At 31.1% G+C, this 13579-nt stretch overlaps 2 protein-coding genes across 3 annotated transcripts; one reads left to right on the forward strand and one right to left on the reverse strand.

The window, feature by feature from the left end:
• Positions 1–134: 134 nt before the first annotated feature.
• On the forward strand, positions 135–5985 carry LOC127063511 (protein germ cell-less). 2 transcript variants are annotated; one of them, XM_050993404.1, is made up of 9 exons: positions 135–237; positions 338–483; positions 567–690; positions 771–867; positions 951–1320; positions 1420–1689; positions 1764–1982; positions 2059–2149; positions 2237–5985. In XM_050993404.1, the coding sequence occupies exons 2-9, from the start codon at positions 338–340 to the stop codon at positions 2363–2365; spliced, it is 1446 nt and encodes a 481-aa protein (XP_050849361.1). In that variant the 5' UTR covers positions 135–237; the 3' UTR covers positions 2366–5985. The 2 variants fall into 2 exon arrangements, with proteins under 2 accessions (XP_050849361.1, XP_050849360.1); XM_050993403.1 differs by having other exon boundaries at positions 150–483.
• A 1610-nt stretch (positions 5986–7595) lies between these two features.
• Positions 7596–13480, reverse strand: LOC127063512 (uncharacterized). Its single transcript, XM_050993405.1, has 3 exons — positions 13098–13480; positions 9154–9315; positions 7596–8073 (listed from the first exon to the last, which is right to left on the reverse strand). Exons 1-3 carry the CDS (start codon positions 13168–13170, stop codon positions 7802–7804), a joined length of 507 nt encoding a protein of 168 aa, XP_050849362.1. The 5' UTR covers positions 13171–13480; the 3' UTR covers positions 7596–7801.
• Between the last annotated feature and the right edge of the window lie 99 nt (positions 13481–13579).

Raw genomic sequence — 13579 nt, forward strand, 5'->3', positions numbered from 1 at the left:
TTGGTTTATTCATAATTTAATACTGTGTTGCTACTGGACGTTTGGATGTGGCAAATAAAGACATTCTCCAATTGTGTCTATTCATAAGTGTGCTTCTATAACTCGAAGATATTTTATACGTTTTTGGTCATGAGGTGTTTTAGGTCTCTGTCATCTTTTCATTACGTCACGTGTTTATATATGCAGCGTGGTGTATATACGACTACGTAAATACACTCTGTTACAGCCACAGAGACGGTATTGTTATATCTCTTATTGAAAATGACAAAATTTCTGACGTTTGTCTTGGAATTTCATTAGAAAATTACTTATTGTTTAAAAAAAAACTCTTTTAAAGATGGGAAGCTATATGAGTAGAATTGCGTCTATGTCAAATACGGCAGTACATTCTGTTTATCGAGGTCGTAAACGAAAATGCATCGAAGAGGATGATTTCGATTCTGAATCTGAATACATCGATCGAACACTTCAAACGCCTAAAAAGTGGGACAACTAATTAATTAATTTATCAGAGTAACTTTATATCTGTACATTTTTATACTTTGTATTAATGCATGTTTTTGTAGGAGAAAATTACTTACAACCGCACAATATATATATAAGACTTTGTTCCAAGAAGAGAAAGGAAGTGATATAACTGTGTTCATGTTAGGAAGAGCATGGAGATTACATAAAGTTTATATTAGTCAAGTACGAATTAATTAATATTCTGTTTTATGTAAACAAATTATATTTTTATTAAATGTATATCTAAATTGATTCATTTGCAGAGTCCATATTTTGCAAGTATGTTTTCTGGATCCTGGAGAGAAGCAAATGAAACTGTAATTAGCGTTGAAATTGCTGATCCTAATATCACATTAGATTGTAAATAAGACTGCTATATTTTAAATATTACATTATAGCAATATAATGAGTATTTTTTAATAATTCAGTTATAATTATTTCAGCTCTTTTAACAGTATTAGGATCATTTTACCAAGACGAAGTCAGCTTAGAGCCAAAAGATGTCATTTCAATTTTAGCTACATCTACTTTATTTCAATTACAAGGATTGATTGATCAATGCACCGATATTATGATTGAAACTACAAACATTAAAACTGTTGTTCCATATTACAATGCAGCGGTTTCATACGGTGTGCCTGCAGTTAAAATGGCTGCTAAAAGATGGTTGGAAGTTAATTTGTTAGGATACGGATGGTTACATCCAACATTTTTACAAGAAATTACTCCAGATTTAATGGCAGAATTAATTGTTAGTCCGGATTTGGTGGCTATGCAAACAGAATTTTGTATATATATGATGCTACGTGTATGGTAAAAAATTTTATTTCCATTATAATATATGATTTATTGAATATATTTCAACATATAATTCAAAAAAACAATTAAATGAAAATTGTTGCATTGTTTTAGGCTGTTTGTACATCTAAAAAATAGAGATGAGACAGTAGAGATGGATGAATACTTTAGAAACCATACATGGACAGAACCTTTTCTAACAACAGAGGAAGGCAAAGAATATGCAACTCCTTTCAAAGCTTTAAGAATGAAATATCTACTTTTACATGATCAAGATGTTAAAATTTTATACAGTGATGATTTAATACCTCCTAGTTGGTTACATGATGCATATAAAGAACAATGGTTACATTTATTAAGAATTGATGCTAGCAAAGATAAAGGGTCAGTTGTCATATGATAAATATATTTTTTATAAATTAATTACAAAAAATATCATCTATTTATAATTTTTGCAGACCTAAACAAATGAGTGAGAAAGAATTTTATCAAGAATGTTTTCGATGTGGCCGATGTGTTGAGAAACCCGGTGAACATATCTGGAGATGGACAGCATTTCATTTTGGACTGGATCTTGTTGTATGTTTAGATACTACAACTTTGCGTATCAAACGAAATCACAGATTAGATACAGATCATATTAAAGCAAATCATAATAAACATAATATTATTTTAAAGTAAGTGAAGAAAACAAATAGAAAAATATCAGTGTATAAATAGTAGTATATAAAACAAAATTATAATTATTTTTAGGGTAACATTGATTTCATTGGATGAACAACGGCAAATTAAACATATTCAATCTTCCGGAATGCTTAGGTTATCACTACACAAAAATGAAGAGGTATAAATAATACATGACTATTATATTTAACGTGTTTCATTAAATACTTAATTGCTACAATTAATACTTTTATGATTTATATTCTAGAAACAGGTGATGTCTCTGGATAAACAATTAACGTATCCTTTGTACATATCTGTTAATATGCAAGTAGTAACACCATTTTTATTTAATGAGGAAGAGAAATTAAATGATGTTATGCTTGTGGATACTTAGCAGTTTAAAGAGATAAACAAAATACATGAGAAAATGGGAATTGAAAGGTGCTTTCAATAATGCTGACTATAAAATCACGATTTTGTAAGTCTATGGGTTTGTGGTTGAGAATATTTGAGTTTCATTTTCAATAAGATTCTTCTAATCTTCTAATCATCTAATTATAATTGTTGAAAATTGAGTGCTTTTTAGATATTATAAATCTAGTATTATGGTATTTTTCTGGTCGGACCAAAGTGCTGTGTAAATTTTAACTTGCATTTATACATCAAAATTATAGCGTAAATATGTCACTTAAAGTTACTTAAATACTTTCCTTTAACTATAAAATTTACTTAAGTATTAGTTGATCAAGAAAAATCGTACATTAATATTCGCGCAGAAAAAATATATTCGTTTCTTAAAATGAAGTTAAATATAATTTAGCAGGTATAGGAAGTTATTTGTTATTTTGTAAAATGCAAATAATCATCTTTATAATTGCACAATTTACTCGATTATTCGTTGAGATAAAGACTTCGTTATAGCTATTAATTATATATAGGAAATGTAAAAGTTGCTGCCATTTTATTGGTCATTTTACCAGGTAATTTTTACATTCATAATCGGTATAAAATCACTCTTGAACATGGTCATGCAAAGTTAATTTTAATCTTGATAATGAAAGTCTTACTTTTTTTACTATATCAAAAATTTTATCTGTCTAACATCAATATCAAATTTACGACTGTTTAAGAATATTCATTGCCAATGATGCACTGAAAAATTACTTGATAATGTAATGAGAAAATTTTTACACATCCTGTATGTATAAATCTGTCTATGAAATAATTCTAATACATTGATGATACACTGCTAAAATGCATTATACATTAATTTTGTATTAATGCAGTACCAAGAAATACATATAAAAAGTTTGACATTTCGTTACATTATTTTACGTAATTTTATTTATTAATAGCTAGGATATGAAGAAGTTTATTATTTTAGTAATAGAAATGCTTTCTAGTTCATTTAGTTTTTAGAACATACTTTATAAATCTGTTAAAATGGAAAGCTTTTTTTAAGTTCTATTGGATATTTATCTACAATTAGATATTAGTTGTAAGAGCGAAATACAGAAAAATATATGTTTGCAATATTAAAATATTGATATCATTATATTTGTCTAAGCTTTGCAGATTATATCAATTTGGGCAAAAGCAATGTATCTATAGTTATATCTAAAATTTTTAACTAACTATGTCATTAAATTACTTCATAAAGCTTTAATGTAGGATTTGATATGCTTCTTAATTGCTATGGTTAAAGTTTAATATTTATTTAACTTTACATATTAATATATTCATGATGCAAACTATTCTAACATGAAATGTCAAGTTGTAAAAGAACATCTTATTCAGCATAATTCATAATAGATAAAAGATTTGTATTTGTAAAAATTTTATGATATATTTTTACTATTCAAAACAACTGTAAATATCATATAAATTATGTTAATGCAGATTTGGATATATTTAACATTTATATACACAAAATATAATTATTTAAGTTTCTAAAGATATAAGCGATTTGATTTACAGATAGTCAAACAAAAGACATTGTATAGCGATACTATATAGGAACATTTGATTTCATGTATCATATTTTCCATAAAATATTTATATAAAATCTCATTTTTAACAAAACTTTAATATACCAGATAAAAAATGTACATATAACCTATTACTATTTTATATATATATATATATAATGTATATATATATGTATATACTTATGCATATACATGTATATGTATATTATTTTTATATTTTTCTCACTTTTATATATCTTTCTAACGCAAATCAAACAAAAATTTTGTTTACAAATGATTCATATGTAAATGTGAAAGAATATTTTAATTAACAAAAAGAAAACTTTTATTTTCATTTTTAGTTTCATTTATATGAAACAGTAAATGAAGTAGGGATTTTTGGAATAAGAATAATATCATTTGATATTCTTTTCCGTAACCATTTAACACTTTATTGGCAGAATACTCTCTGTACATTGTGTATTTTGTGTACAATAGAATATATAATTTGACAATAAATGTTACAAACAAATTTAAAAAGTTTGACGTAGACATTCTCTTGATACGTTTTTAGGGGACAACCGGTATTATAACTAGAATTCTTAATGAAGCGTCAAGTTGCGATCATTAGTATGTATGAAAATTTAACGCATGTGTCAGAATGTGTTATTCCTCAATTCGATATGCATGAGAAGTGGGGCAGTGTCATGATTTGGAAATGTGTGTTATTGCAATTTGATCCACCACGATTATGTAAGATGATATGTATTGAAATGCGCGAAAATGCGCGACTTTATGACCTAAGAGCAGATGAATTTGAAATGACAAATCAGATTAATGTATTTCCATTGTTATATTCATTCGAGTAACTAAAGAAGCACATTTTTGTTGTTTCAAACATTTTCTTCCTTTACAAGAAATTCAAATCGTGTGCTCATTTTTTGAAATTATTCCAAACTTTTCTGTATTGCATTCGTAAACATACTTTAAATTTATATTTAAGAATATAACTTTAAGCGTAATCGAATAAACGCGTAAAAGTCATGACACGAGTATTGGCAGAAATAACAGTATTAGAACACTAGAGGTGTTAATTAGTTATAATCATTATTTTTAACTCTTAATCGAATTCGTCCGTTGGAATTAATTTAGAAATTCGAGATCCAATTCGCGCGTTTTGGATCACTTCGGATCAGTCATTAAAGACTAAAGGCGCTTGATCGTTAGAGATCGAACACGAAAATTCTTGGTGTCTAAATTATTGTTTACAAGCGACACCAAGCGAATCGTAGAACGAAGGAGAAACCATTGCAAAGGAAAAACCATTGTTTACATATGTATTTCACAAATTTTTAACATCGACAAAGGACGTTGAGATTCTTCGAACGGAAGAAAGAACACGCACGCGTCTTGATTTCTCTCTTATTGTTAATTATCTCCTGATGTGTCATAAAGAAGAGAAACTGATGTAAACGATTTTGAATTGAAGAGGCAGAGATTTAATACCGCGTCGTTCAACGATTTTAAAATTGTCTCTAACTGGATGTGTATCAAAAGAATGTGAGTCAACACTTTCAACAATAGGACCTTAAGCTTCGTGCTTCCGAGTGCGTATACGGAATTCGCGTATTCATTTTTTTAATTCAATTTTGTCGTCATTTTACAACGACTTACTTATTTGAAAATGCCATACCCCCTCCACCCTATTCTTCCCTACCTTCCTTCCTCCATCCTACCCTCCCTCAAAGCCACAGGAAACTTCTATCTTTTTTCGCTATTGTTCCGTTTTCCTTGTTCTATTGCTACCGTCGGTTGCTCTGTGTTCGCCGTAATGTTCTTTTTTGTTGTTTTTGTTTTTTTTACTTACAATTATTAGTATCGTTATTTTAATTGCATTAATAGTAACAGTAGCGATAGTAGCGGTATTACTGGTAATAGTAGTTAGTAGTAGTAGTAGTAGTAATAGTAGTGTGGTAAATGTAATGGCGACTGTTAACACTTGAGCAATTACGATGGCGGTGGTGACATTGGTAGAGATTTTTGTAAGATTCAATGGTATTAGGACCGCGGTGTGTGTGTATGTGTGTGAGACGCGTTTATTTATTTATTTATTTTTTTTTATTCTCTTTTTTACTTAAGCGCTTCTATTTCATCTACTTATCGACCTCGATCAAACACACTACCTGGCTGATTCGTTACGAACGTTTAATCTTTCTCGACCGAGAGAGCTTTTCTTAATTTCTTCCGCTGATTTAATTTTAATTTTAATTTTAATTTTAATTTTAATTTTTCTTTTTTCTGTTTTTTTATTTTTTTATTTTATCTACGTCGAACGCTCTCAAAGGAATAGCACGTAGAATCGATGAGCTATCATCGATTTCAGCGTTACTGATCGTCCATTCAAATATACATACTTACTACATATATTCTTTGTACATTCATCACCATGCACGCACCCACACATACATACGCACGCGAGGCAATCTCGTAATACAATACATACATACATACATACACGTAAGTATATATCTCGTATTTCTCGATCGGTCACGCTGCGTCTCTCATTTCACTACGAATTATTGAGAATTTTTATTTATACTAATGTATATTTATTGCAAAAATCGGCAAAACACGTGGATCGTGTTCGTGATGGCGATGCTTCTTAAGGTAGGGAATAGAGGTGTGAGGGATTCCAAGACAACGCATAAAAATTTAGTTCCTTCCTTGATATACTACATTATTGTATATTAGAATATTTTCGTTAATTCGTTTAAACTTTCTTCCATTTAAAATTCTTAAATAATCGAAAATAAAGAATTTCGCACTATCACGAACGCAATCGCATGTTGTGTCACTCGTCTAAAAATAAGCCATAATCTCTTCTTTTTGCGTGCAATTCCATTTAACGTCTTCCTGTCGTCGCGATACATCGGCAGACCATAAATCTCGTGTATTCAACGTTTTATCGGTCTAATGCGCGTGTCCGTTCGTAGCGTAATTCTTGTCACTATTATTTACTTCCTATATGTCTAAAACGTTTTATTTTTTTTCTTTTCTTCCCTCTCTCTCTCTGTGTATTTATCTCGTTAATCATTACATACGTCTCATTCGCGGATCAAGAATATTTCTATCGCTTCGAATTCGTGCGTCTCTGGCAGTTTTTTTTTTTTCAAATCATTCTCTCTCTTTTGTATACTACTACTGATTATAATTTAACTACTTTTGACACGGCCCCGGTCGTAGAGCACGGAATAATGGTGTACATACCTATCGCGCACGCTCCAAACATTTTCTTCCAAAAATAGGTAGAAGCAGCAGCAGTATTTGGATCGTCGTCGACTCGTCGATAATCGTTTACCTTTGCTTTTTTCTTTTTTTTTCTATTTTTTTTTCTTTTTCCTTTTTTTTTTTTAATCGTTCTCGTATAACAGACGCCACCCTCTCTTCATTCTCATATACTTCGCGTGAAGACGAGAAAGATAGAAGCAGGAAATAATTTCCATTCGTTCCTTTGTGTTTCTTCTTTGTATTCTTTCTTTCTTTCCTTCTTTCCTTTTTTTCCCCTATCGTTCTTTCTTCGTCGATCTTTTCATTCTGATAAAGGAAAAAAGAACGAATAGTTTTCCTCAATTTTTCAGATTAATCCTTTCAAGAAAATTATTTTCTCTCTCTCTCTCTCTCTCTCTCTCTCTCTCTCTCTCTCTCTCTCTCTCTCTCTCTCTTGTTCTTTCTTTCTTCTTATTCTTTTCTATTGGCAGTCCAATTTTCTCAGGTATCGAATAACGACAAGTCGATTTAGGCTCGAATCATTTGATTCGGTTTTAGGCGTGATAATTAGCCGCTAACGACCAGCTGCTCTCTATTTAGGCTACTGACAAATTGGACGATGTCAATACAGGCAGGGAAAAAGGACTCGATAAAATAAGACTCGGAATCGCCACGATGATAGTCGCGACGGTTGCCAGGTTCAATAAAGAGGACGGTCTACGTTTTTCGGCAGAATTGCAGAGATCACCGGTACAGGCGCAGTAATGCGCACGCACGTCGTGAGTGCCGGTTCTTAGAAGACAGGCTCCGTTGTCCTTTTGATCCGTAATGTAGCCGCAACCTCTTACGACTCTGTCTTTCCCATAAACTGCAAAGTTTTAAAGACATTCTTTTAAAATAGAAAAAGAAAAGAAGTAACGCTCGAAAAAGATCATTATATTATATTGCATTTGTATGTTTGATTAATCTCCATTTTCTTTTTTTTTCCTTTTTTTTTGTATCTGTTCATAAACAAGACTTTTCGCTATATTTTCAATAGAGTTTTCGATAAAATCATGTTATAACTAAAAAGAGGTTTAAATATAAACTCCATGAATCCAAATAAATTTGAAATTGAGCAAAAAACTTTTTTGCTGCAATGACGAATAGGAAGTATGAGACACGCGTTGTATGAACTTCAGTATTCTTCTAGAGTTTTTCTTCTTCGCGTTAGTTCTAAGATACTTCCTTAGAAGCAACAATAAAGTTTGACGATTCATTTCACGCGAGTTTTATAAAACTTTCATGGATGAATAATTTAATGTATCTTCTTTTTTAAATTGCAAAGCATATGTTGTGATCTCAGTTATAGATTAAAGCTTACGCAATTTTATCGTTTCATTGTTCGATTTGAAATAACTTAAAAAACTTCTATGCTTAACTTTTGTCTTCATTTATTTAACGTGTGTGTGTGCACGCGTGTGAATACGCGTGCGTGCATGCGTGTATAGCATAAACATATCGTTTATCATGAATATATTAAACAAAAATTGGTATATCAGTTAGGTATACAAGTCTTTGAATTTTCAAATATAATTGATGTCTCATTTATAGTCGACACACTAAACTTGTCGAAAAGATAAGGGTTCATGTTTCTAAGCCTATCGTTTGACTACAAGGATGTCAGGTAGGAGGACACCGCAATGCAGACGGCAACCTTGTTCTTTATTACTTGAGAATATGCACCCGTTAGCATATTTAGTTACTAACATCCATTTTTTAATATAAAAAAAATAGAAATAATAATCTCATACATACACGTAAGCAAATAATACTGTATAGTTCATAGTCATTGTGTCAAGCGTAATAATCAGTAAAAATGATCTCAGTAAAAATGATAAAATTACACAGAGATACATTAAAAAATTTTTATAATTGAAAATAGAAAGAAGAAAGTTTGTCGAAATACTTCTCTGACTGATTTTCCGACAGATCGTGGGCTCGAGATGATCGAGGTGCTCCAATCGTGGTTGAAAACTGCAATTTACCGTTCCAAGGCTGTACGGATTGAACGGATCGCCACACCTTGGATCGTACTCGCTGTTGCACTGATAGCATATTATTGCTTCGCCTGAAATGAAAAAAAAAGAAAAAAGAGAGATCATCCATCTAGTTGAACGTAAAAGGGAAAATGTAAAAAAAGATTTCCCGAAAATGTATTGACGGCAACCTAGAAGATACGGCCCTGTTGCAGTGTGAGCTAGTGACGTCACAGCACACCCCAACCACCCTTCTAGCTGAATCGCTGCCGTGCCAGCTGATATCGAGCAGTCGGACCAAGTGCAATCGGTACGATGGCCCACTGATACACTTTATGAAAACTAGTCGCACAGGAGGTGCAAATTTAAAAAAAAAAAAAGAAAAAGAAAAAAAAATTAGTCGACCAGCATGATGCATTTAATCTGCGTGATAAATTATTAAACGTTTTTTATGCGATTTCTTTTTTCATTCTTTCTTTCTTTCTTTGTCTTCTTTTTATTCGATTATAGTGCACTTTTTTGTTATATTCATGGTACTATAATATTCATCTGATTTTTCGAACAAATCGACAATATTAGGAATTGATGAATAATGCTCGAGTAAGCTAAATGATGAAGTTCCTTAATGATTATATTGGGAAACAAGTACTTGTATGAGTGTCTCGTATAGAAGTATATACACGAATAGCTCTCTGATGGGGCTGTTTTGTCCTGACCTATGTTAAATCTACAAACCTTGTCACGTCACAGAGATTCATCCCTTTCGTAGTTGAATGTAAAACATTTTAGATAGGAGAGTAAAGTAAACCTAACATATGGAGAACGAGCCTGCACCGACTATCGATTAAATGTGGAAACCACACGGAGAGTACATTCTTAATGATATAGTTTACGTAACAGAATTTCGTGCAACACAAGGGAAGGTTAGCTTCTTCGAACGTGCCCTATTTACGACTACCTATCAGCTATTTTTTAGGTCAACTTGAAGATTTGATCAATTACATAAAATAAACTTGTTGAGATTATAATGATCTTATGATTAAAAGATCTATAATACACACAATAAAATTTTTCATATTATAATAATTTTGCAATCGAAAGATCTACATATAATAATAAAATTTTTCAAATTATAATGATACTGTATCTATAAAGTATCTAGACAATCGTCATAAAAGATATCAATGAGATATTTTCATGGTAAAGCAAACAGGATTTTCCTTCGCAGTGACATTTGACTCTAATGACAAACCTTCGATCTTTGATAAAAAGGAGGTATAAAGGGGATAGGGGATAGTAAAAGGACACGTAGCATGACGGGTATCACGCTACTACGACGTTGCGGATCTTTTACGTAACTGACAGAAATTGAGCCGGTCCAATTCGATCGACACTCAGTTCCTATCTCTTTTCCTCTCGTCAAGGTGTTCTAGATACAACTATGATATATACGATACCATTGTAGATATATAGATCATGTTTTATGGATATTTAAATATTTTATCGAGATAAAATAATTATTCCAACAAGAAATTAGAGATCAATAAAATCCTTTAACCTTTACAATAAAAATTCCTATTCAAAGTACGAATATTAAGCAAGTTAAAGAGACCTTATTTTAACCTTCAAGATGCAATAGGGTTTATGCAAAGTATTCAATGTCATCGTGGTACCACGAAGTACAAGGAAAAAGAGAAATGTACGAAGGTAGAAGACAAAGTGAGAGAAAAAGAGAGAGAGAAAGAGAGAGAGAGAGAGAGAGAGAGAGAAATGGAAGGACTGAACAGGGGGATGGAGGGGAGAAAGTGGGTCGCTCGATAACCCTCGCGAGGACCGATTCTATGAACGAAATCCTCTAAATTTCTGTAAACTATGCTAGATCTAGCAAGATAATGACAGTCATTACAAAATTATTGATCCTTTTTATTTATTTAATTATTTTTATTTTTTATTTTTTTTATCTTTTTTTATCTTTTTTTTTTTATTTATATATTTATCGAGCGATCTGATACCAAGAATTCGTATGAATCGTTCCTGTATTGTTTCTCATATTATTTTATTCTAATGCATTGTTTCTAGGAATAAGCCACTTCTAAGAAGATTTATATAGAACACACTGCCTTCGTATTATCTTTAAAAAAGTTCTATCTTTAAAAAGATATCTACTTTATTATTTTGTTTTTATTGAGAATTCCTCAAGAACGGTATAAACTTGTTAATGATTCAAATAATAGGCTATTTATATTTGATTATGGCGAAATGATCTTTTTATATGAAACAATTGAAATCTGTTTTATAAATTGGCGAATCGAAAATATACCTACTTTGATTATTCTTTGTCATTTCTAAACTGTAAATAAATTTTCTGTCATGCGATTAACATATGAGATGAAATATTAATATCGTTAAAATATACATATATAGATTTATTAATCTGATTTGAAGTAAAAACCGATTTATATTTAAGCACATTATAATGCAGTCAACTCGAGGCCGGGGACAATATTTCTCGAAGTATCGTCGACCTGTTTTCTATCCGCGCACCAGGTATTTTCTTAATAGAATCCGATTTAAGGATCTAAGCTATCTAACATCTAAGTTTCTAGGAAGGTGGTAGCGAAGTACTACAAGTGCTACCATTGTACGATTTCCTCAACGAATATGTGGAACAACATAATCCTTTGCAGAAGCACTAATACTTCGGTTTCTTATATTTTCTTTTTTCAATTGATTCTCATTAATTAATTATCGCCATTTCTATTAAAAATTTACACTTTTTATAAAAAAAAAATCATAATATTAAGATCATACTATAATATAGTCTGTAAAAGATATTCTAATTGTAATATCAAACAGTTTGCAATCAAAAAACTTGAAATATTATTTTTAACACGTTCCGGAAGTTTCGATTAATTTAGATAAACATCATATGTTAATTAAATATGACATAATTGGAGTTTAAAGTATCGTAAATAATCGTGGCCTATAATTTATTAAATATTTGTTTATAACAAATAAAAAAATATACGAAACGTGATATTTAAAAAAAAATGATCTTACTCAAAAACATCAAGAGATTCTTCTGTTGTTACATAATACAATGGGCGTTTTATATAAGAAAGAATTTGAGATAGTAAGATCATATATATATATACACACACATACAAACATATATATATATATATATCCTTCCTATGTATCTTTATAATATGTCGATAAAACCGTTCCTCGATAAAGTAGCACAAAAACTATTTGCTATCAAATTAAATTTATCGAGTATCAAGTATTCTAACTTGTGTCGTTCTTTCATAAAAGTTCCAATCGAATACCCAAGGTCGTACTATTGATTCTCGTTTTTCTATCGAAAGTGTAATTGGTCCTCATTTCCTGTTATTTTTAAAAAAGATATAGATAAGTATGAGCACATAGAGATCATAGTTATATACAAATTAAATATCGAGCGATATATCTACAATATTTTATGATCAATAAATAATAAGGCGAATAAATAGCCATTTTTATTTGTAACAATCAACGATTTGTGAACAAATAATCATTTTTATTTCTCTGAACGATTAACTTAAAAAATTCGACTTATTTATCAGTGTTTAAAAGTATTAAAGCAAAATGTATATTAATCGAAAAATCCAGGTATATTATCGATATATTAATCGATCCAACCAATCGATTAGTTTTTCTTTAGCGATGCAGCACGTGTTTAACTCGTGATAAATAAAAGATTATTCATTTTATTAGCCATTTTTTTAAGTATACTTCTCTTTTTATTTTTTTTTATTCTTCATCTTTTTTTTATCGAAACTAAGAAAAGTAGATAGAAATTGGTTTCTTTTAATTTTCGCGTAGTGAGACTCACCGTGACGAAAGGTCAACACCAAAACGACGGAAACGAGGGTGACGAAAGGCGCGAATCGGTTTGCAGTCATCATAACGATCACCGTACCATGTGTTTCCTCAAAGTGGGATCCTTTTTCCGATCACTCAAGGTCGGATTTTAATCGTCCTCTCTCCGACCCTCGTCCCGTCGAAGTGCGTTAATCAGTTTGCAGGAAACTGATTTTTTCCCGATCGCACGTCCCGCGTATTATCGATCTCTTGGGATCGATTCTCTCAGGTATTGTCTTAAATCGAAATACCTTAAAACAAAATTGTTCGTTCGAGTCGAGTCGTTAAAAAAAAAACGACCGAACGAACAAAACGAATCTTGTTCGATTCTTATCGGAAAGCTTAGAACTGTACGTGTTCGCGGACGCGTCGCGTCTGACAAGAGGAACCGTTTTCCGCGAGGCTAATGCGGCAGATCTGCCCCCTTTGGCTTTTCCATGCGCCTGTCGGTAG

The sequence above is a fragment of the Vespula vulgaris genome, chromosome 4 (assembly GCF_905475345.1).
Source record: "Vespula vulgaris chromosome 4, iyVesVulg1.1, whole genome shotgun sequence".
NCBI classification, from domain to species: Eukaryota; Metazoa; Arthropoda; class Insecta; order Hymenoptera; family Vespidae; genus Vespula; species Vespula vulgaris.

Coding starts and splice junctions, on each gene's coding strand:
- LOC127063512 (XM_050993405.1), bottom strand. CDS start 13,170: ATGATGACTGCAAACCGATTCGCGCCTTTCGTCACCCTCGTTTCCGTC. Junction 9,316..13,097: donor GGTGTTGACCTTTCGTCACG/GTGAGTCTCACT, acceptor TTTTCATTTCAG/GCGAAGCAATAATATGCTAT. Junction 8,074..9,153: donor TCGGAAAATCAGTCAGAGAA/GTATTTCGACAA, acceptor AAAACTTTGCAG/TTTATGGGAAAGACAGAGTC.
- LOC127063511 (XM_050993404.1), top strand. CDS start 338: ATGGGAAGCTATATGAGTAGAATTGCGTCTATGTCAAATACGGCAGTA. Junction 1,983..2,058: donor AAACATAATATTATTTTAAA/GTAAGTGAAGAA, acceptor AATTATTTTTAG/GGTAACATTGATTTCATTGG. Junction 2,150..2,236: donor CACTACACAAAAATGAAGAG/GTATAAATAATA, acceptor TTTATATTCTAG/AAACAGGTGATGTCTCTGGA.